Raw genomic sequence first — 24,505 nt, forward strand, 5'->3', positions numbered from 1 at the left:
GGGAACCAAGATATATCGCCGATGTTCTTTACATTTTCTGCATTTAGCGCTTTCTAAACATCAACTAATCATAAAATTAAAGCAACATTTTTTCTAAACCAAAAATCTATAAAAGAACCTAATTCAACCCCATCTTAGGTTCACTATATACTTACACTTCACGCTTCTCTTTGAATGTTCAGAGTCAGAACCGATACTTGAATTTTACATGAAATTATAGTCTATGATCCTACACACTGGGACGAACATTAATATACCCAATTGTTCTTTAAATACTTTGTTATCATCTAAATTTAATGGATAAGGGACAAACCAATTTTGTTCCAACAAAAAGTACTTAGATTAACATAAATATGTAAGTAATTAAACAACAATAAAGCAATTGAAATATATGAAGCGAAAATAGAACGGAAGTTCATACGTTTCTCATAAACTCGTTATCTCAATGAATATGATGTATGGGTTCTGTAGAAAATAAAATGAAATGCGACCTCTGACTACAAAGTTAAAACTTGCTTATATGCTAGGTACATTATCAACCGGCAGCAACGACTAACTATTAGAAATTCGACACATATACTGCTTCATGGGTTTTCGTCTTCTAATTTGTTTCCACGTGTCTTCGGTACGTGAACCGCTTCAAACCATCACTGTTGTAAAAAATATCTTTAAGTCATCCAATATGTGGAAAAAAATATATTCAGTCTTAAACACTTGATTTCATAGGCGAATCAAACTCATCACATCTGTCGATAAAGTTAACATATCAAGTTTGTGACTTGATGTCAAAAATATAACTTAACCATCTACACTTAACATTTTTATATATTTTATATCACACATTCATATCGAAATGTTAAGTTAAGGTAAAATTCTCATATTAACATAATGATAATTTTCAAGATGATAAATGATTTATTTTTCTAATTAATGAGAAATATGTTGGCTTTGTGTACTTCGAGGGTGAGTATGAATTTGGTGGTGATCGATGACAATTGATTTGGTGAGAGTGTTGGTCGTGGTGAAAATGATGAGGAGTGGCAGTTAGGGTTATTAAATAAAAGAAAGTGAAGATGAGTGATGAGAGATAACCTATTTTCTTGTATGCCGAGAGGTGAATATAAATAATCATAAAATTAAACAAGATATTTTTATATTAAGTTATAAGAACGAGTCTAAGTACCCTCATTTCTATTTTATTTACCCGAAATCGCCCACTAAGAATATGTAAAAAACTCATGTTTAGTTGGAAAATGTTAAATTTGAAACATAATTGCTCGCAATTCTTATAAGTGTCATTTTAAGGGTAAAGTTGTTTTTCTTACTTAGAGATGTATGTATACTTGACAAAAAATGAGAGATTAATATAAAAGAAGTATAATATAAAGAATATTTAATTTAATATTTCATTATAAAGAGACAGTGAGACAGACATGTCCACCTCAACCCCATCCTCCTTGACACATCAAACAAAAGCTTTTACTTCACGCTGACACAAACCCCAAAACTCACCTTCTTCAACATTTTTCTTCGCTATTTCAATTTTTCACCTAGCTAAATCTTTTACTACAAATTCAACAATTCTTCAATTCAGAAGAATCAATTTCCAAGTAATGTATTTATCATCCGAAAAGCCTCGTCCAATCGATTTCTACAAAGAAGAAGCACGCGACATGATGATGGAAGTAGTAACCACCACCGATCTTCAACCGCCGCAGCTTCACCTCCAACAGCAACAACCTCCGCCGCAAATGATTCTTGGCGCAGAGAGCAGCGGCGAGGACCCGGAGATGGAGATCAAAGCTCCCAAGAAACGGGCAGAGACTTGGGTACAAGACGAGACGCGGAGTCTCATTGGTCTCCGACGCGAAATGGATTCGCTTTTCAACACATCAAAGTCGAATAAGCATCTTTGGGAGCAGATATCGGCCAAGATGAGGGAAAAGGGTTTCGATCGGTCGCCGACTATGTGTACTGATAAATGGAGGAATCTTTTGAAGGAGTTTAAGAAAGCTAAGCATCATGATAGAGGTGGAAGTGGTTCTGGGAAAATGTCTTGTTACAAAGAGATTGATGAGATCTTGAGAGATAGGAATAAGTGTACTCAGTATAAGAGTCCTACGCCTACTTCTAAAGTTGAAGCTTCTTACATGCAGTTTTCTGATAAAGGTACTTTCTTCAATTGGGTGTTGTAGTCATGACTTTTGATTTGATGCTATATTTGGATAATTGATTATGTTTTTGTGTCATATGCAATTATGCTTATTTCGGTACAAGTTGTTGTGGTTTAGTTTTGATGCACTGTTGCATAAAGTTTTTTATACGGTTCATCTAACTTTTTTTAGATAAACATTGTCAGTCAATCTTGTAGTTGAGCATCTTTAAGAAATGGAGTAAACCCCAAGTTTGTACCCAAGATTGCTGGCTGGCAAGTGTGCTTATTTAGGCTTTCAAACGTGTGGTGTGGCATCTTGTCTGTAGTGAAGCCGTGAAGCCAGTTTGTTTAAAGTTCTAGTGGAAGCATGCAGAAAAGTTGCTTAGCAATGCACTTTTAACCAATAGGCTCAACCCTTTGTAGGGTAAGGATTGTCCCTATTTATAAGCACACGATCAACCCATATATTTTTCGATGTGAGACTTTTAACAGACTCCCTCATGTCCATGACTAGACATTTGGAGCGTGGAAATAATTGGTGGGTGGCCCGATAGCGGAAACCTGATAGCAGGTGGTCTACCGGATCTTAAACTAAACTCTTGATACCATGTTAAGAGTTGTGGTTGAGTTTAATTCAACCCTATAAAATCGGCTTGTAGGGTGAGATTGAGAATTGCCCCCACTCTTTTTAGAGTTCTCAAGAGCTAAAATAAACAGGCTAGAAGTAAATATTTTAGAATGTAAAAATTTATTCTAGTCCCTGAATCTATGAATGTTGGTCATGTTAGGTCCTAACATCGGACTGATATGGCCAGTACTCAGGGTTTTTAGGGACTAAAGTGATTTGTGCATACTCTGGGATCAATGTGTCGCCTTTTTGAATTTTGTACTGGCGAATTTACAGGCTTTCTCTTAGACAATGTGATAATAATAGTATTCATACTATTATGCGCAATGCATGTTTAGCAATAGTGTTAAAAGCCTTTGAATTGCGAGGGCATCAAACTTAAATCTGCGAGGTTAATTAAAACACTTGACTTCTGGCACAGATGCATAGGCAGTTCATGTAAAATAAGTTGTGTATGTAGCATTACTTAAACCAAAGAGTCGGCAGTCTACCAATTATAACAGATTTGGTCCAAAAAGAAGGACTTGTTTGTTATCTTTCTCAAACATTATGGCTTGGAATATTAGGTTGAGCTTCTTGTCTTGCGAAGTGGAGATAATACGATAAAATGCCCGACTGCTAAAACCTAACCATTCTTCTCTTAACTAATTGCCTAATCGATAACATTTTTGGAATTCCTACAAATCCAGTCCCAAAAGGTGTGCATCTTGGTTAAAATTGCTGATCTAAAGGAGTAAAGAACTGTATAACTTTGTGAAGTTTGTTTTGAAATCAAATTTATATATTTGATTATCTACCCTTAATTAAGCAGTGATCCTCAGCCCATATCAATTGACATTAGGCTTTATAGCTGTGTTCCTCAGCCCATATCAATTGACATTAGGCTTTATAGCTGTGTTATTCCTCTCTATGCTTATGATTTTTGATATATGTGAGTATAAATCACTGCAATTTGGAAATTCTCAAGGGGACTTAACTCCTATCCTATTGAATCATCACACCCAACCCAAGTGAATCCATAGTTGAACCCAAGTGAGTCCATAGTTGGTTTTCTCTGGTTGTCAGTCATTACTGAGTCATGACATTTGGATGTTTGTCCAATTATAATTTTTCTCATTTCGGCTTTCAGAACAGATATTTGACACATTATTTTACTGTATAGGTATTGATGATGCCAACATTTCTTTTGGGCCTGTTGAAGGTATGTCTTTTTGAAGTCAGCAATTTTATTTTCTACTCTATTATTTGTTCACTTGTGTTGTGTCCTATGATTATTTCATGAACCATGTAGGATTTTGCTGCCTTGTGGCAATTTGGTTTGGTTCTAGTTCTAGATTGCACTACTGGCAAATAATAACAACCAGTGTGTATTAAAATCTGTTGTGTGTATTGAACTTTGTAAATTTTATGCAAAAAAAAAAATGGTTTTGTAAAAAGATACAAAATATTATAAATGCATTTAACATTTTTAAAAGTATATTTAAATATATTTTTGAATTTTATGTAATATATTAAATAATTAACTATTATACTACTTAAATAATATGTATTCACAAAATGAAAATTTATATATGTTTAATAAATAGTACAAATTGCAATTCAAAAATATATTTGTATTGTATATTTCTTTTAAAATATATATTTTAATTGTTCCGTAAAGCCAGCTCAGTTGGTAGTTGTATAAGGATATCACATGTAAGGGCACTACGGTATCCCACTTATTCATCTTTAAAAGGTGAATTTCAGTCACTAGACTATTTGACAATTAAAATATATTTTAATCAATCAAAATTAAAGAATGTAAAATAAGCAATGCACTAGTTTAATGAACATATTATTATTATTATTATTATATATAGCAGTTCATAGTTGTCAATAGCAAAGGTAAGTGCTGCTATTGCGGTGGCATGGCGTGTCGAAGTGGGTGGTGGCTGTTGGCTTATCCCATAAGCATATCGTCTTAGAATGGGGTAGCGGCCGTCTCGACTGCTTTTTTCATGATGCTATTGGAATGCGATCCACTTATTATGGCTAAAAAGCTAAAACGGAACTGTTGTAAGGGTCTTTTTCGGCGGTAACCAGAAACCTTGTCTACTCTGTCACCGTCGCAGCCTGCTGGTCATATTGCACAACCATAATTCAAATAGAAGCCGCCCCATGCTATCCCACTTTTGGGGTTGGCCCCTCTACTATCCAGGATTGACAACTATGTAGAAATCTAGAATAGATTTGATCGAATAGGTTGACCGGACTAGCCTCGAGTCCGATTTATGGTTGAACCATCACAGTTCAACCCCAATCATACCTTTTTCACTTTAATTTTGGATGTACTCACGAAACACATCCAAATGCTAGCATTGAGATTCATGTTTTCTGCAGATGATATAATCCTTTTTGGAGAGTTGAAAGAGGATTTAAATGTGAGGTTGGAGACTTGGAGACAAGCTTTAGAAACACATGACTTTCGTCTAAGCATGAGTAAGACGAAGTTTATGGAATGTAAGTTCAACAAAAAGAGAAGCGTTTGTAACATAGAGGTGAAAGTTGGAGACCATATCATCCCACAAGTCACGCAGTTTAAATATCTTATCTTGGGTCCGTAATACCAAACGATGAAGAAGTAGAAGGAGATGTAAAATATCGAATTCAAGATGAGTGGCTAGAATGAAGGAGGATTTTAGGGGTTTTATGTGACAAAGAGGCACCACTAAAGCTGAAGGGAAATTTTTATCGGACTACGGTAAGACCTGCAATATTATACGGGACAATATGTCGGGTGGTTAAGAATTAACACGAGAATAAAGTTAGTGTAGCAGAGATGAGGATGTTGTGTTGGATGTGTGGTATAAATTAGACATGATAAGATTAGAAATGATAATATTAGAGTGTTGGAGTAGCATCTATAGTAGAAAAAATTATGGAAAATAGACTTGGGTGATTTGGATACCTAGAAAAAAGACCTGTAGATTTTATAGTAAGGAGAGTAAATCAGATAGAGAGAAGTCAAACAATAGTGGTAGAAGTAGATTGAGAAAAATTATAAGAGAAGTTATTAAAAAGATCTCGAGATTAATGATTTGGATATAAACATGATCCTGGATAGAATATTATGGCGAAATATGATTCATGTGGACGATCCCACCTAGTAGGATAAGACTTGGTTGTTGTTTTTAAGATTTCTATATTATACTATTTTTCTTATAAAATGAGTGGGGAAAATATTGAAATGTTACTTTTGGAGAGAGCCTATTGGAGTGAGAATTCAAATGCCGCACTCTATAGGAATGTTCTGGTTATTGTATTTTACTAGGAATTCACTCAGTTCATGTGTGGCTGGTTATTAGAGGATACATATCCCGCTGCTCTCTAGAGCTTACTGTGCACTCTCCCTATCCCATACACCCTCATGTATCTAACATCTAAAATCTAGGAAACCAACTAACTGAAAAGTCAGTTAGAATAGTCTATTAGCGGTCTATTTTTATCAAGATATTAAGTAACTAACAATTAATCAGCCGTCTATTTCTAACAAGATATCAAGTTACTATTCTAACTAGTTATAGCTAGTTTCCCAGTTTCCCAGCTTTTAGGGGTTAGTTACATGAGGGGATATACGACAGTGAAAGGGCACAATAAGCTTTAGTGAGCAGAAGGACATGTACTTCTCTTTTACTGGTAATTATTTTTTCAAATAGTGGAAAAAGTTTTGTTGCTACTTGTTGTATATCATTCATCAGTTTCTCTCAATTAAAAGGCCCAGTTGTAGTAACTCATAAGGTAAGTATTATTCATATAGTGGGAGGAAGTATTCTTACCCCTTTTTTTCTTACCATTGATCAGTTTTACAAATTCAAATGTATTTTTTCTTTGCAGCATTTTAATGGCCAGAACCAGTATTTAATAGTTTTTCTTTTTTATCATTTTCAAAACGAAAAATGAATTCACCAATTCAGGTAAGAGGGTTGTATTTAAAAGAATTTAGATATATGTGGGTGATGTCATTTAGATGTTCAGGCATTCATTCTTTCCAAAGTAGTAATTGTCCCTTCACATTTCTCATCGTTCTTATATACTTGGCAATTAGCTTCTGGGAGACCAACACTCAATCTTGAGAGAAGTTTGGATCATGATGGACACCCTCTTGCCATTGCTGCAGCTGATGTTGCAGCAAGTGGAGTCCCTCCTTGGAATTGGAGAGAAACTCCCGGAAATGGTAAGCTATGCAAGGGACTAGTATGTCATTGTTTTCTTTAGGGTTAATTGCTTTCTTTTTCTGTTATTGATTCTTATTTTGGCAGGTGGGGAAAGTCAGTCTTGTTGTGGAAGGGTTATATCAGTCAAATGGGGCGATTATACAAGAAGGATAGGTATTGATGGCACTCCAGAAGCCATCAAGGAGGCAATTAGGGCCGCTTTTAGGTTGAGAACCAAACGTGCATTTTGGTTGGAGGATGAGGAACAGATTATCAGAAGTATTGACCGTGACATGCCTATAGGAAATTACACTCTTCACCTTGATGAAGGTTAGTTTCCATTTATTCTCTTAGCTAGCTCGGGCAAGTTAATGGTTTTATTTTACTTTTACTCCGTAGGAGCTTTAGTGTTTTTAAAGTCCACTGTATTTCTCCCAAAATATAGAGTATGTGTACAATTGTTGTTAACATAGCACTAAATTATCATTGCAGGAATGGCTATTAAAGTGTGCCTATATGATGACTCTGATCATATCCCCGTGCATACCGAAGAGAAGATATTTTATACAGAAGATGATTACCGTGATTTTCTGGCACGCCGTGCTTGGACATGCCTTCGAGAATTTGACGGTTATAGAAATATTGACAATATGGATGATCTTCGACCTGGTGCCATATACCGAGGTGTGAGTTGAGGGCAGGTACATGGTATGATGATCAATCATCAGCTATTTGCATTATAAATGTCCTAGAGAACTGGAGGGAACTGTTTTGATCTTTGACGATATGTATATGTGCAGCACTAACCTGAAAGCTGTATTTGTTTAGTTTGATAAAGCTGTTTATAATCATATATTCCTATAATAGGAGAATGAACGAGTCCCTATGCCATCTGTAAATATGGATTGACTGAGAAAAAGATACAGCTGTTTTACTTCTACTTCTATGTAGCTCTCTATTGATTTTGCAGACTAATATTCGTTAAGCAATGTGACCTTTAGTGGAGTATCATATTTCAAGCACTTTCTGAATCATCGCAAATGTAGTTTTAATCAAATTTAGTCCTAAAATTTTTCTATAAACTCGCATTGAAAGTTTTGATGCAGTAATAAATTTCGACTGTTGATTTGAGTTGAACAGTTTAAATCTCGACTTTAGGTTTATGAATTAAAACAATTTCAGTTGTTTATAATCAGGCGATTGGAAGTTGTAAATGTTGTGTCGCACATTTACACGAGAAATCCACATCAAGAAAGAGATATGGATGAGAAGAGAAAGAAGATTGAGAAAAAAAAGATAAGGACGAGAGGGAGATAAGAGACAGTTGTAGATGGTTGTACAATTACTTGCACTAAACTACATTACAAGCCTACAAATATCACACATTATTGTTGTTACTTTGATGTCTTGAAAGGTTGCAATGCAAGAGTAATCATGAACTAATTCACGAACTAACACAATTGCCAATGACCAATAATTTGCAAAATAATAAACCGTAAATAACACCAGAGGTGTTAAAAGACTTGTCCTTAAAGATTTGTAGTCCTCTCGGATACAACATGTCCTTCTCCGATGATAGATATGACAACAACTTCAGGGCTAATAATATTTGCATACTGTAGAGCTCCTACCGAGATAGACCTGTAGAATGAGGGATCACTGCGATAATCAGATCCAAGTCTTGAGAGTTTTAAGCTTGAGATCATAGGGGTTGGAAGACCTTTGGCTTCAGACAAATTTGCTTTAGCAAGTAAGTCTCTGAGGTGCTTAGCTTGAAATAGAAATAAAGACCCATCTTAAGGGCAAAATTGACCATTCAGTTTGCATATTAGATCTTTAATGTGATACTGAGAGCTACCGGTGACAATTATGTCATCAACATAAACTAGCTCACATTAGTATAGGTTTAAGTAATTAATGTGAATAATGAAGGATCACATTTGCTAGAAACAAACCCAATGCTCTTAAGAGGACAATTAAGCCTTTCAAACAGTGCTTTAGGTGCCTATTTTAAGTCATAAATGGATTTTTTAAGCTTGCATTCTAACTGTTTGTCAACATGTTCCGAACCTGGTGGTTGGTGCATATAGACCTCTTCCTTCAGAATTCAATTGAGGAAGGAATTATTTTTCAGAAAAATAGGTTTGATCTCTCTCTCATTATTATTTATGGTATATATAGAGGTTACAGGGTTATACAAGTAATTACACTAATTAATTACATTTAATGAGAACAAATCAATTTCTGATTTGTTTCCATTATTCTAGGAACAAACCCTTAATCTATGAATAAACTAATTCCTATTCACCCCCCTCAAATTGATGTTGTTGGTCAATGAGCATCAATTTGCTAACAAGAAACTGATGACGTGGACGCGGAACAACCTTGGTAAGAATATCTGCAACTTGCAACTGAGTACTGACATGAGGAAATGATATTAGTATGTCATCATATGCGTCACGGATCGAATGACAATCAACTTCGATATGTTTGGTGCATTCATGAAAAACAGGATTCGCAACGATTTGGATGACACTTGTATTGTCCGCATAAAGTGAAGTTGGCTCTGTTTGAGGAAATCCAAGTTCAGCCAAAAGACCACGAAGCCAAATTATTTCAGAACAGGCAACAGACATGGCACAATACTCAGATTCAGTAGAAGATTTAGAGACTCTCACTTATTTCTTACTTTTCCATGATATCAATGAAGAGCCAAGAAACATGCACCAACCAGTGACAGATCGTCGAGTATCAGGACATCCTGCCCAATCGGCATCACTATAAGTACTCAGTTTAGGAGCAATTCCAGTGGGAAAGAATAAACCACGATGAGAGCTTCCCTTCAGGTAGTGAATTATGTGACGAACTGCTGCCAAGTGAAGATGACGAGGATAGTGCATGAATTGACTTACTCGTTGAACAACAAAAGATATGTCAGGGCGAGTAATAGTCAGGTAATTAAGGATACCCACGAGTTGACGATACAATAAGAGATCAGGCAAGAGATCACCATCATCACGATGATATTTAACATTAACCTCAAGAGGAGTATCCATTGGATTAGCCGATTGTAGACCAGCCATAGAAATTAAATCTGTGGCATACTTGTGTTGATGGAGGAATATGCCCTTGGATGTAGAATGAACCTCAAGACCAAGAAAGTAATGCAAATTACCAAGATCTTTCATATGAAACGATGCTTGTAACTGTTGTTTAAGGCTTTGAATCGAAGCATGATCAGAACCAGTAATAATCATATCATCAACATTCAGAAGAAGTAGGACAATTCCAGTAGAAGTTCTATGAATAAATAGAGAAGAATCATATTGACTATGAGTAAAGGAGAACCCAAGTAGAGTTGAGCAGAATTTTTCATGCTATGCTCTAGGCGCTTGTTTCAAACCATATAAGGAGCGTTTGAGCTTGCACACACCCTTAGATGACAAGAATAAACCTTGAGGAGGAGTCATATAAATATCTTCGGTCAGGTCACCATGAAGAAAAACATTTTTCACATCCATTTGATGAAGAGACCACCCGTTAGAAGCAACTATGGAGAGTATTGTACGAACAGATGTCATTTTGGAAACCGGTGCAAATGTCTCATCATAATCAATTCCATATTCCTACTTATTTCCTAAGGCAACCAATCGAGCCTTGAAACGATTGAGAGACCCATCAGAATTCAGTTTCATAGAATACACCCATTTGCATCATATGGGTTTGATATCAGGGGGTCAAGAGACAATATCCCATGTAAAATTCTCTTGAAGATCCTGAAGTTCCTCGTTCATTGCTTTTATCCAGTGCACGTCTTTAACATCCCGAGCATAACAAGTAGGAATAGATATGCTAGACAGTGAGGCGGTCAGAGAAGTATGTGAGTGTCATACGGTGAACTGACTTTGTGCTTTTTTGCTTTGGAAAGCAAATGTCGCGGTTAGCAAGAGTCGCCACCGACTTTTCTTTTATCCAATAAGGAAAGGTGGAAAAGAACAGGAAAAACCTTAATTTAGATTTTGGGTTCGGGAGGTACATTATACAAAGGGAAGGTGTTAGCACCCTTTGTATCCATGGTTATCCATGGGCTCTTAATTGCTTGATCACTTATATTATTTTTCTTGTCTGAAAAAGTGTTCGTGAATTGTTTAGGAAATGTTTTGAAAAAGAGAATTTAACTTTGTAATGATTCTCGTATGAATGTATACAAAGTGGTTATCTCGTTTAGTTTTGAAAATGGTTTAGAAAAATATAACTCAGTAATGATTCTAGTATGAATGTATACCAAGTGGTGATTTTCTAGTATTTGTGAAGTGTGAAAAGTATTTTTAAATTGTGAGTAAGCAATTAAGAGTTATACCTACCCAAGGTCTTTATGGGCATTTCCTATCCTTATGAGGGTAAAACTGTCCTTACTATTGAGAAGTAAGTAGTTTTACCCTTTGGACAAAAAGGGTCATCGTAGGGTCATCGATTGGTCATTGAAGGCAACATTTGTAAGGATACCCTAGCATTCGGAGGGACTATCATCATTTAACCGTAAGCTACACCGAAGGGTCATCGAGGGACAAAATCATATATTCGAAGGCAACATCCGAGGGACTATGATTTATTTTATAGGGACATGATGATTTAATCGAAGGGTCTTGGCTAAGGGTATCCCCACATTCGCGGGACATGACCATAATACCGTAATACCGTAGGGCAACAAAGAGAGGTCCAAGATCACATATTTAAAGGCAAAGTTTTACAATTAATTAGATAGCCGTAATCGATTAAGTAATTAGGTCCATATTAAAATCGATGAAATCAATACATTAAAATCAACTAGATAATTTAGGATGTATCTCCACATTAAAAATTAAGTAATTCAGAATCCATCTCCATAAGGGTATCCCACAAATAAAGTGGAATACTTAGCCGTCCGATTCTTCGGGAATGTGTAAGCCTTTACACATTTCAGCACACGGGTTAGAACATCGAGATAAAGTACAATTGAAAATTGCACCACAAAATAAACACAACAGTCATAAGGTCAGGCCAAATAATGCAGAATTATAATAGATCTTGATTAGATAAACATAAGGCAGAACAGAAAAGAAACAAAACAGCCACTGTCCCGTTCGCTCCTGCTTCGCCTAGCGGAGGCTTAGCGAGTGCTCGCTACAGGCTCGCTTAGCGATGTGCTAGCGAGCTGCTACGGGTTTTGAGTTTGATAGCAGCATGATCTCCGGCACCCTGAACTTTATGGCATTTAATTACAGGAATAACATGGACAAACATTCTGGATATTCAGGCATACTTAAATTCACATGTGAAATCAAATTACATATCCGAAAATTCAATCATGATGCCTTATGTATGTAGCGATTACCGATTAAAAGCATAAAACAGTAGTGATGCGCAAACCTGTTGGCAATGGAATTGCAGCTTTGGAATGGCAAATCGGGTCGAATTGGGCGGAGGTAACTTCGGTGCGGATGAGCGGCCTTCAGGGTTTCTTTACTCGGAATCCTCTGAATTGGTCTCCAGGGTTTCTGTCCGTCTTCGTCTGTTTTCCTTCTGCCTTTTTCTGACTGAAGCTTGGCTATTTATAATGCTCTTGTTGTGACCTAATGGGCTCAGAATGAAGCCCAGAAATTCTGATATTCGCAAGCTTCGCTAGGCGAGTATTGTAGCGAAGAGTTCGCTAGGCGAAGGTTTTGCTCGCCTAGCGAGCATGACAGTTTGGGCCATTTTCTGGATTGGGTCTGTTGTGAGCTGGCCTTTTGTTCCTTTAAGGTCAGTGCCTTGCGGAATAAGTTGGAGTGCTTCGAGAAATGTTTTGCAAGATTAATGGGCAACTTTTGGGGTATGACAGCTGCCCCTGTTCAATATTCTTGAACCGAGAGAGTGAGGATGGCAAGTATGCCATTCGTGGTCTGGAGGTGGAAGATTATTGAACACTAGAATGCCCCAAAAATTTGTACTTGTCAACTAGTCTTGATGGAGATGGGCTTAAAGATGCCATCCAGGAAGTTTGATGATGAGAGTTTCAGATTGCGTCGTACGTTAGACGATATCTGAAGACATGGGTGTCATACCGGGTCGTACGCTAGACCGTATAGTGAGTCCTCCATTATGCTGTCGACTTTGCTGGGGAGTCAGAGTGTGTCATACACTGCTGGGGATAAGGGATCAGAATGGATCATACGCTAGACCGTATCTGAATAGCAGAGTGAGTTGTTCCTTAGGCCGGTGACTCCGCTGGGGATGAAATATCAGAATGGATCGTACGCTAGATCGTATCTGAGTTGCAAGATGAGCCATCCATTAGGCTGTGTCTGGAGAGGTAAAGGTCAGAATGTACCGTACGCTAGGCAGTCTCTGAGAAATGAAAGGTCCAACTGGGTCGTAAATTAGACCGTATTGGAGTAGTTGAAGGTCAGAATGGATCGTCCGTTAGATCGTATCTGAGTGGGAGGAGTCATATGTTGAGCTGAATCAGAATGAACCGTACGTTAGACTATATCTGATAGTATTTGCATATGTTGTATTTGCAACGAATATCTGAGATGTAGTCGAATCTTGAATGTAATTGATAAAGATGTCCGTCTGAATGGACCTTTGTTTTGACTGTATCAGGAGGATAATTAACCTGAAAAATAAAGTCAGTCTCATGCTATGTCATGATGCATGAGATGTTTTATGCTTATGAAAATAAATGCGAACAATGTATGCATGCGTATGCTGTGAAATGATGTAATGAATGAATTATGCATCTGAAAAGTTCTTCCCGAGGACTCTACTGGGGAAATAAATCTCAGTCTTCTGGTTGGAGGTACTGGTATCAATGATCCTTTCTTAGCTGGGGATACTTGATTTCTGTCTGATGGTGGAAACACTCAACAGAGCCCGGCTGGGGATGGAAGAGATGACCAGTCTGTCTGGTGATGCCAACCTCTTCTGAGGAATAGCTGGTTTATGCTGGGGAATGGAATTAGCAACCAGATTCATTGGAACGCATGGTTAGACCTTCTCCTCGATCTTGAAGTCTCTTGTAATTGCTATTTCCGTTTTATGCATGTATTTTGATAAACATTGATCATATTCAAATGCATATATCAGTTCAAATTAAATCAATGGACGTTTACGCGAACAAAACAGAAAAAGTAACAAAAGCATCTTTTTTTTGGAAATGAAATTGTATTGATTTTGAAAGAGGGCCTATAAACAGGCAATTTGTGTACAAAGAGACAGAAATCCTAGTAAGAGGAAATTGTCAAGGAAACAAAGAGAAAGCTATGCAGAAAAAGTCCCATCGATTTTAATTCCACTACTGTCATTATGTCTTCAAGCATCTCATCTCCTGCTGTCGGATAGAAGTGATTGGCTTGTTCAGTCCTTTGAACTTGGATGAAGCTGTCTGAGAACGGGACATAGTCATACGCTTTCAATCCCTAATTTTTGCCTGGACCGCCTTTTCAGGTTTTCAGTCCACCAGGATACCCTTTTTTGCCCAAGCCGCCTTTTCAGGTTTTCGACTTGCCGGGTGTACATTTTTTATATGTTTATCCCTAATTTTTGCCCGAACCCTTTTGGTTTGTCGGGATGCCCTTACTTTTGCCTAGGTACGTCGACCTAGCGGGTCTTTTATGCGTAGTATTTTTTAACTATGTCCGCGTTCACCGGATGCGGGAAGTCTTCGCCATCCATCGTAGCAAGTATCATGGCTCCACCAGAGAATACCTTCTTAACTACAAATGGCCCTTCGTATGTGGGGGTCCATTTGCCTCTGGGATCACCTTGTGGTAGAATGATACGCTTGATCACCAAGTCGCCGACTTGATACACCTGTCTTTTGACCTTTTTGTTAAATGCCTGGGGTCATGCGCTTCTGATATACCTGCCCATGGCAAATAGCCGCGAGTCTCTTTTCATCAATCAAATTTATCTGGTCGAGTCGAGTCTGAATCCATTCATCCTCGTCTAAACCTGTCTCTTTCATGATTCTTAGAGAGGGAATCTGAACCTCTACCGGTAGGACGACTTCCATTCCATAGACTAAAGAGAAAGGAGTTGCCCTTGTCGAAGTGCGTACTGAAGTGCGATAACCATGAAGGGCAAATGGTAACATCTCATGCCAGTCTTTGTACGTTACTGTCATCTTTTGTATGATCTTCTTGATATTTTTATTAGCAGCCTCCACGGCGCCGTTCATCTTTGGCCGGTACGGGGAGGAGTTATGGTGTTTTATCTTGAACTGCGTGCAGAGTTCAGTAATCATCTTGTTGTTCAAATTAGTGCCATTATCAGTGATAACTCTTTCAGGGACGCCATATCGGCAAATAAGACTATTCTTGATGAACCGTGCCACCACATTCTTGGTAACAGAAGCAAATGAGGCTGCCTCTACCCACTTTGTAAAGTAATCAATCGCAACAAGAATGAAGCGATGTCCGTTAGAAGCAGTAGGTTTAATCTCCCCAATCATATCAATGCCCCACATTGCAAAGGGCCACGGGGCTGTCAACACGTTCAATGGAGCAGGAGGCACATGTACTTTATCCGCATAGATCTGGCACTTGTGACAAGTTCTGGAGTGATGGTGGCAATCAACTTCCATGGTAGACCAATAATACCCTGATCTCAGAATCTTCTTGGCCATTGTATGTCCACTAGAGTGAGTCCCAAAAATACCGTCATGCATGTCTTCCATAATCTTTTCTGCTTCCTTTTTATCCACACAGCGAAGCAAAGTCGAATCATGATTACGCTTGTATACTATTCCATTACTCAAAAAGAATTTAGCGGAGAACTTCCTCAGGAATTTTCTGTCATTGATGGACGCCCCTTCAGGGTATTCCTGAGCTTCTAAATATCTTTTTACTTCGTGGAACCATGGTTTCTCTTCTACTTCATCAGCGTTAAGTTCATAACAATATGCTGGTTCATCTAGTCGTTCACTGGTGATCCTGGGAGCTTCATTGTCCCAGCTGACTCTGAACATAGATGACATGGTGGCCAATGCGTCTGCCAACTGATTCTCCTCTCGTGGAATATGCTCGAATGTAATCTCTTCAAAGTATGGGATTAATGTCAACACCCGCTCTCGATAAGGGATGAGATTCGGATGTTTAGTGTCCCATTCTCCTTTGATCTGACTGATTACTAAGGCTGAGTCTCCGTATACGCTTAAAAACTTGATTCTCAGGTCTATAGCAGCTCTGAGTCCCAAAATACATGCTTCATACTCGGCCATATTATTGGTACAATCGAAACATAGTCTAGCAGTGAAAGGCGTGTGACAACCCTTGGGGGAAACGATTACAACACCAACACCATTGCCCAACGCATTAGAAGATCCATCGAAAACCATAGTCCATCGGGATCCTAGTTCGGGTCCTTCATCCGGTCCAGGCTCTTCATAATCAGTAACAAGCATGACATCCTCATCTGGGAACTCAAAATTCATAGATCGGTAATCATCCACTGCTTGATGAGCCAAATGATCAGCTAGCACGCTTCCTTTGATTGCTTTCTGGGTAGTATACTGGATATCATACTCTGTTAAAATCATCTGCCACCTCGCTATTCTTCCGGAGAGGGCAGGTTTCTCAAATATGTATTTGATGGGATCCATCTTAGAAATCAACAAAGTGGTATGGTTCAACATATACTGTCTTAGTCGGCGAGCAGCCCAGGCCAAAGCACAGCAAGTTCTCTCGAGCAGCGAGTACCTTGTTTCACAGTCGGTAAACTTTTTGCTCAGGTAGTATATGGCATGCTCTTTTCGACCAGACTCGTCATGTTGCCCCAACACACACCCCATTGAATTTTCTAACACGGTCAAATACATGATTAGAGGTCTTCCTTCAACTGGTGGTATCAGGATCGGAGGTTCCTGGAGATACTTCTTGATTTTGTCAAAAGCTTCTTGACATTCGTCATTCCATATCATCTCTTGATTCTTCCTCAGTAGTTTGAAGATGGGTTTGCAGGTAGCGGTCAAATGGGAGATAAACCGGGCAATGTAATTCAAACGTCCCAAGAAACCTCTGACTTCTTTATCTGTACGGGGCACTGGCATTTCTTGAATAGCTCTCACCTTGGCCGGGTCAACCTCAATTCCTTTACCACTGACAATAAATCCCAAGAGTTTACCGGATCTTACTCCAAAGGTGCATTTGTTCGGGTTCAATCTCAGCTTGTATTTCTTCAACCTCTCAAACAATTTGTACAAATGATCGAGATGTTCTTCTTCAGTATGAGATCTGGCTATCATGTCATCCACATATACTTCTATTTCATGATGAATCATATCATGGAACAAAACCACCATAGCCCGCTGGTACGTCGCCCCGGCGTTCTTTAAACCGAATGGCATTACTTTGTAACAGAAAGTGCCCCATTGCGTCACAAACGTAGTTTTCTCCATGTCTTCAGGTGCCATCTTAATCTGGTTGTAACCCGAGAATCCATCCATGAAGGAGAATACTTTGTGTTGAGCGGTATTGTCTACCAGAACATCAATGTGCGGGAGTGGAAAGTCATCTTTGGGACTCCCTTTATTCAGATCTCTGTAATCGACGCACATTCGTACCTTACCATCCTTCTTCGGTACCGGTACCACATTAGCAACCCATTGAGGATAAGAAGTAACAGCCAGAAAACCTGCATCAAATTGTTTCATAACCTCGGCTTTGATTTTCTCAGACATTTCAGGGCGCATGCGACGAACCTTTTGCTTAACAGGACGACACTCTTCCTTCGTTGGCAAACGATGCATTACTATATCAGTGTCCAATCCTGGCATGTCTTCATAAGACCAAGCAAAAATCTCTATATAGTCATGTAACATCTGAATCAATCTTTCTTTGATACTGTTTTCCAAGCCTGCTCCTATTTTGACTTCTTTCTTGTCCACTTCAGTACCCAGGTTTACAATTTCGATTGACTCTTCATGCGGCTGTATAGTCTTCTCTTCTTGCAGTACCAGTCTGGCAAGTTCTCCAGGTACTTCACAATCTTCCTCACTTCCATCCTCAGCTTGATAGATCGGATTTTCAAAGGCATAATGAACAGTAGTAGAACTATTATCAACAGGATCCAGAGTGGGTGTGGATCTGCAATTTGTTACGTGAGTGTGTGTAAGAAAACATAGCTTTTTCGGAAGATGACAGGAAAGATAAAGAGCGCAATATTTGAATGCAAAAAGTCCATTGATTTATTGAATATGAATATGCTTATGAAAATGACAAAACCCTTAACAAATTAGCTATTGTGCCCCGGGCATAGACACAATGCTTTAAGAAGTTCAACTATAAAATTTAAAAATTGCAACACTAAAACAGACAATAGCAATTACTCCTGACTAAAGGAAATCGGGATAGTGTCTTCAGCCTTCCAATTATTGAGTCCGTCACCAATTGTTGGGAAAATCCAGCTATCCAGATCGCAATCGCTATCAGCATCTTCTACAACATTAATTTGATCTTTGATCATCCTTTCAGAGTTAAATCCCAGACCAGACTTGTCAGACTTGTATGGTACGTTGATCAGTTGACCCCAACCAGTACGACCACCATTTTCAACCACGGCTTGAGCGTCCTTCAGAGAAATCATGGCAGGAGGAGCACGGATAACCTTGGGCACACAGGAAGTCGGCTTAAGGACAGGACTGGTCGGAGGAACTACTTCAAATGACTGAGAAGGAGTCTCCAAGAATTCGCCATCCATCTCAACGTATCTGAAGGCCTGCACACTACTGACAATGTACTCTTCTTCTCCACACACGGTGACAATCTTACCCTCTATTGGATATCTCAGCTTTTGATGGAGAGATGAAGCTACAGCACTTGCCCCATGAATCCAAGGGCGTCCCAGCAAGCAGGAATAGGCAGGACGGATGTTCATCACGTGAAAGGTAGTGTTGAAGATTTGAGGTCCTATCTTGATAGGGAGAACCACTTCACCGTGAACGACGCTTTTTGCACCGTCGTACGCACGCACCACAGTATCACTAGGTTTCAACTCGATGCTCTGACAGTCAAGCTTATCGAGTATAGCTTTCGGTAGCACATTCAAAGAAGAGCCATTATCGATCAACACATGAGCCAAGGTGATCCCCTTACACTCAATGGAGATGTGCAGAGCTTTGTTGTGATTCTTTCTTGCTGGTGTCAGATCAGCATCGGAAAAGCCTAAGCCATTGTCAACAGTCAGGTTGGCAACATAGTTTTCGAACTGATCGACAAATGTCTCCTGAGGTACATGGGCAGTCTTCAAGAGTTTTATCAACGCTTTGGCATGAGATTTAGAAGATAATAACAAGGATAACATCGAGATCTTAGACGGAGTATGCCCCAGCTGTTCTACCACATCAAAATCACTCTTGCGGATGATTTTCAGCATTTCTTCCATTTCCTGCTTGGCAACATCTTCAGTAGTAACTTCGACGGGTGTCCCTGACTGAAAAGGGTTGACTGGTTCCTTGCCTCGAGTTTCAGGGGCGGGAGGCGAGATTTCTGGAGAGAAGATCCTTCCACTTCGAGTCACTTTACTAGTCCCAACAATGTCATTAGGATTAGCAGAATTATCAACTTGCTTTATGCCATGGATGTAAACATCACCTCCATAATTCCACGAAATGGCTTTGCTGGAGGAATACGGTACTGGGCCAGGTGCAGTAATGATTAGGGGAGCTACCTTGGGCTCAGCAGTAATCTTCACAGGCATTCTAGTAGCGGTAATCTTCACTGGAACTTTGGACCTAACAATCACAGATATTTCTTCAGTAGGGTTTTCCACCTTAGGACTCTTTTCGAAGAGAATTGTACGATCATCCATCAGCCGTTGAATACCGTTTCTCAACTTCAAGCACTCGTTGGGTCGAAGTATGCAGAGATCGCAATTTTCAGCACAACCTGGAAATAAACCAGCTTGTACTAAATTCTTCTTGATGATCAGGAGAGGAGATGTTAAATCAGCTACATTAGAAATGTGAGAATTGCCATCCACAGCATTAACAGTCTTGTCATGGTTAGGCATAGGTGCCGTGATGACATTAGGAGTCTCCGGAGGCTCAAATTCAATTTCTCCAGCTTCGATCATATCCTGAACCTTATTCTTCAATGACCAGCAATCGTTTGTATCATGCCCGGGGCTATCGGAGTGATATGCACACCTGGCATTGGGATTATAACGAGAAGAAGTAGTGTTGGGTTTCGTAGGAGGATCTCTGAGGGTGATCAGATTTGCCTTTAGCATTCCCTGCAGTGCCTGTGCCAAGGTCATATTGATCCTGGTAAACTGCCTTCTTGGCTTGTCTTGTTTGGGCTGGAAGTTTTGAGATGGCGGCGCTGCAATCGTAACCGCTCCAATGGTATGGTCACGATTTTTCTTGTTACGACCCTTTTGACCGTACACAGCATTTGATTCATTCCTCCCCTGATAGGACCTTTTGGTGCTTGCAGAGGTAGCCGCCTGTATCTTTCCACTTCGGATGCCGCTTTCAACACGCTCACCTGTCAATATAAGTTCAGTAAAACCTGATGAAGAACTTCCCAGTAGGTGGCTGTAGAATGGGCCAGTCAGTGTGCCCATGAACATGTCCACTAATTCTCGGTCAGTCATAGGGGGTTTGACTCTGCCAGCCAAATCTCTCCATTTTTGAGCATACTCTTTGAAGCTTTCTTTGGATCCCATAGTCATATTCTGCAACTGTAGCCGAGTAGGCGCTAGTTCAGAGTTATACTGGTACTGTTTATAGAAAGCTGTTGCTAAATCAGTCCAGGTGCGGATGTCAGAGCTCTCGAGCTGATAATACCATTCCAATTGTGTGCCAGGCAGACTCTCTTGGAAGAAATGGATCCATAGCTTCCTATCAGTGGTATGCGGCTGAATCTTTCTCACATAAGCTCTCAGATGCATCTGAGGACAGGACGCACCATCGTACTTAGTGAAAGTGGGGATCTTGAATTTGCGAGGAATGGTCACATCGGAGACCAGACCCAAACTTTCGAAATCCAGACCGGGCGCCTTCTGACCCTCCATGGCTAGCATACGTTCTTCCAGCAACTTGTACTTATCATCTCTTGGAGAGTACTGTTCACCTTCATAATCTTCATCGTCATCCTCAGGGTTGGAGAAATCAACATTCTCCTCCTCTGAATCATTCTCCGTCTCCTCTTCTGGACCATTCGGAATTCCAAACTTGACTCCCGCGGCCTGTCTTTTAAGCCTTCTTCCCGTGTTGATGTAACTCACGGCTTTCTTGTCTTTCATCTTTTCGAGCAAGAGAGCCTTCAGTTCTTCCTGCCCTTTGGATAAGCTCAGCATCATCTCCTGGAATTGAGCATTCTGAGCCTGGAGATCTTTGACAGTTTGTTCGAGAGCCATTTTTCTGTTCAGAGGGAAGACCGTAAGAACATTGATCTTTTAGAATACCTGTTATGCAATGTTATGTTATGCTATGCAATGTATGAAATGTTTTCATGGACTTTTGGAATTTAACTTTGCGTAAACCACCAAAAAGAGAGGAACTTTTTATTAATAATTTCTTTAATCAATGTTCATTACAAAAAGGAAAAATAAAAATACAATGAAAGCTCAAGTCTCCCAGGGACGGCTTCTTTTTGGGCGAAGATATGCATTGAGTCTTCGTTCCTCATTAAGCTGGCTGGTGAGCTCTAACACTTTCTTCCTTTCTGCAACAAACTGAGTCTCAAAAGTATCCCTTTCCTCTCTCAACTGGATCCAGGATCTCTTTAATTCTTCAACATCGGTAGGCATATCAGGATAAGGAATGATCTGAGGAGTACCTCCTTCAACTTCTGGTTCAACAATCAGCGGTCCGACTGCAAGGTACGACATGATAAGTTCACGAGCTCTTGCGCGTACCCATCTGAGATAAGGCTCCATAGGAATAGAGTTTTTCTGTCCTAAAGTGCTTCTTTTCACCATGCCCCAGGCTCGTACAAACCTTTGACGGAGACCTTGAGAATCATTGTCATAGTCAAACACAGTGCTTTGAATAATTATTTCATGTGGACCATCTCTTCGAGCATAACCAAACTGGCGTAGGGCTAAAGCTGGGTTATAAGTAATACCTCCTCTTATCCCCAGAAGTGGTACGTTAGAGAATTCTCCACAACGGTCGATGAGGATAACATTTTCTTCGAGATGAGGACACCAACGGATGTCTGAATGGGAGAGCGACATTATCCTTTGAGACCATTTCAAATTCTGCTTATTCTTCAAGGCTGATTGAGGAAGGTGCGAAATAAACCACCTAGACAACAAAGGTATGCAGCACATGAGAGTCCCTTGCCTTTTCATAGTACGAGTGTGAAGGGAATGCAGAATGTATCCGAGCAAGGTAGGCACAGGGTTATGAGTGAGAAATATCTTAATAGCATTCATATCTACGAATTGGTCTGGGTTAGGAAATAGCACCAAACCATAGATTAGCAATGCTAGAACATCTTCGAAAGCATGGACATTCATATCCTTTAAGAATTCTCGGGCCTTATTTATCAGAAACTTGGCAAGTAAACCCTTAACTCCACTTCTTGTTACGCAATTGGTTTCAATATCGGACTTTGTCATGTGTAAAGCCGCGACAACTTCTTCAGACTTCGGAATCTTTTCTAAACCACTGAAAGGTGCTTGATCAAGGATAGGTATCCCAAGCATCCTGGAGAATTCTTCTAATGTGGGTACCAACTGATAATCCGGGAAGGTGAAGCAATGATGTTTAGGATCGAAGAACTGGAATAGAACTCTCATCATATCTTCTTTGAAACCAGTAGTAACCAAATTGAGGAGGGAACCATGCTTCTTAATGAACTGAGCATGATCGGGAAGTTCTGACACTAAATCCTTTAGTTGAGGAAAGATTGCTACAAAATTGATCCGGATGGTCTTCCTGGAGGCCATAACCTTACAAAACAGAGCAAAGTTAAATCCCTAAGTCCTTGAAATGGTTAGTACCATGTTATGATGTTATGATGTTATGATGTTATGATGTTATGATGTTAAATAAATAACAAGCATAAACAAGTCACACAATAATCATTCCTAAGTTTTAAGGCTTGCATGAGTTCCATAGGTAAGTACCCTCCCCACTGAAGTTTGGTTGGTTCAACCTGTCCTAGAATAGTAACCGGGTTCTAGAAGGATCTCAAATCATTGACCTTCCTTTAAGTCCACTTCAGTGCAACACCAAGTGGTTGACCGAAGCTTCCCTAAAGTCCAATCTCAAAGAGTGTAGTATCGAGTCTCAACCAACCCCAGTCGGAACCGAAGTCAGTTACCTCACTACCTTCTAATGGCTAGGATGAGTCAATTAGGGTTCTAAAGGTCTGGTTAATGTTTGATGACACCACGCGGAAGCCAAATTTTTCCTCAAGTAAACATGAGGAACATCAGGACATCCAAAGTGTCACATTAACCGTAGCCATCATTTTGACCATTCCAGTATACGCCGGATAGTCGCAATGATCTATTGCTACTTACCTAAGGTACACTAGATCCGGGTGTAGGATCTTTCACTCAAGCATAAAATACCCAAGTAATCCCTTAAAAGTAAATCAGACATTTTGAATAAGTGATCTTGTTTTTAAGGTAACCTCTCTTTTTAAGTATCCCCAGCAGAGTCGCCAGTTCTGTCATACGGTGAACTGACTTTGTGCTTTTTTGCTTTGGAAAGCAAATGTCGCGGTTAGCAAGAGTCGCCACCGACTTTTCTTTTTATCCAATAAGGAAAGGTGGAAAAGAACAGGAAAGACCTTAATTTAGATTTTGGGTTCGGGAGGTACATTATACAAAGGGAAGGTGTTAGCACCCTTTGTATCCATGGTTATCCATGGGCTCTTAATTGCTTGATCACTTATATTATTTTTCTTGTCTGAAAAAGTGTTCGTGAATTGTTTAGGAAATGTTTTGAAAAAGAGAATTTAACTTTGTAATGATTCTCGTATGAATGTATACAAAGTGGTTATCTCGTTTAGTTTTGAAAATGGTTTAGAAAAATATAACTCAGTAATGATTCTAGTATGAATGTATACCAAGTGGTGATTTTCTAGTATTTGTGAAGTGTGAAAAGTATTTTTAAATTGTGAGTAAGCAATTAAGAGTTATACCTACCCAAGGTCTTTATGGGCATTTCCTATCCTTATGAGGGTAAAACTGTCCTTACTATTGAGAAGTAAGTAGTTTTACCCTTTGGACGTAAAAGGGTTATCGTAGGGTCATCGATTGGTCATTGAAGGCAACATTTGTAAGGATACCCTAGCATTCGGAGGGACTATCATCATTTAACCGTAAGCTACACCGAAGGGTCATCGAGGGACAAAATCATATATTCGAAGGCAACATCCGAGGGACTATGATTTATTTTATAGGGACATGATGATTTAATCGAAGGGTCTTGGCTAAGGGTATCCCCACATTCGCGGGACATGACCATAATACCGTAATACCGTAGGGCAACAAAGAGAGGTCCAAGATCACATATTTAAAGGCAAAGTTTTACAATTAATTAGATAG

The 24,505-nt window shown here is 39.3% G+C and overlaps 2 protein-coding genes across 2 annotated transcripts; one reads left to right on the plus strand and one right to left on the minus strand.

Annotated features, from left to right (window-relative positions):
- The first annotated feature begins 1,434 nt into the window (after nt 1-1,434).
- On the plus strand, nt 1,435-7,916 carry LOC127083061 (trihelix transcription factor GT-1). The gene is made up of 5 exons (XM_051023292.1): nt 1,435-2,169; nt 3,946-3,984; nt 6,868-6,996; nt 7,082-7,306; nt 7,469-7,916. Exons 1-5 carry the CDS (start codon nt 1,614-1,616, stop codon nt 7,669-7,671), a joined length of 1,152 nt encoding a protein of 383 aa, XP_050879249.1. The 5' UTR covers nt 1,435-1,613; the 3' UTR covers nt 7,672-7,916.
- A 1,738-nt stretch (nt 7,917-9,654) lies between these two features.
- LOC127079801 (uncharacterized mitochondrial protein AtMg00810-like) lies at nt 9,655-10,557 on the minus strand. The gene is made up of 2 exons (XM_051020167.1): nt 10,421-10,557; nt 9,655-10,276 (listed from the first exon to the last, which is right to left on the minus strand). Exons 1-2 carry the CDS (start codon nt 10,555-10,557, stop codon nt 9,655-9,657), a joined length of 759 nt encoding a protein of 252 aa, XP_050876124.1.
- Between the last annotated feature and the right edge of the window lie 13,948 nt (nt 10,558-24,505).

The sequence above is a fragment of the Lathyrus oleraceus genome, chromosome 5 (genome assembly GCF_024323335.1).
Source record: "Lathyrus oleraceus cultivar Zhongwan6 chromosome 5, CAAS_Psat_ZW6_1.0, whole genome shotgun sequence".
In the NCBI taxonomy this organism is placed as follows: domain Eukaryota; kingdom Viridiplantae; phylum Streptophyta; class Magnoliopsida; order Fabales; family Fabaceae; genus Lathyrus; species Lathyrus oleraceus.

Bases quoted from the DNA above. Each gene is read 5' to 3' on its own strand.
- LOC127079801 (XM_051020167.1), bottom strand. From the start codon at position 10,557: ATGACATCTGTTCGTACAATACTCTCCATAGTTGCTTCTAACGGGTGG. The intron at 10,277-10,420 runs GTCATCTAAGGG...ATTTATTCATAG, and splicing joins CCTCCTCAAGGTTTATTCTT to AACTTCTACTGGAATTGTCC.
- LOC127083061 (XM_051023292.1), top strand. From the start codon at position 1,614: ATGTATTTATCATCCGAAAAGCCTCGTCCAATCGATTTCTACAAAGAA. The intron at 2,170-3,945 runs GTACTTTCTTCA...TTTACTGTATAG, and splicing joins CATGCAGTTTTCTGATAAAG to GTATTGATGATGCCAACATT. The intron at 6,997-7,081 runs GTAAGCTATGCA...TTATTTTGGCAG, and splicing joins GAGAGAAACTCCCGGAAATG to GTGGGGAAAGTCAGTCTTGT.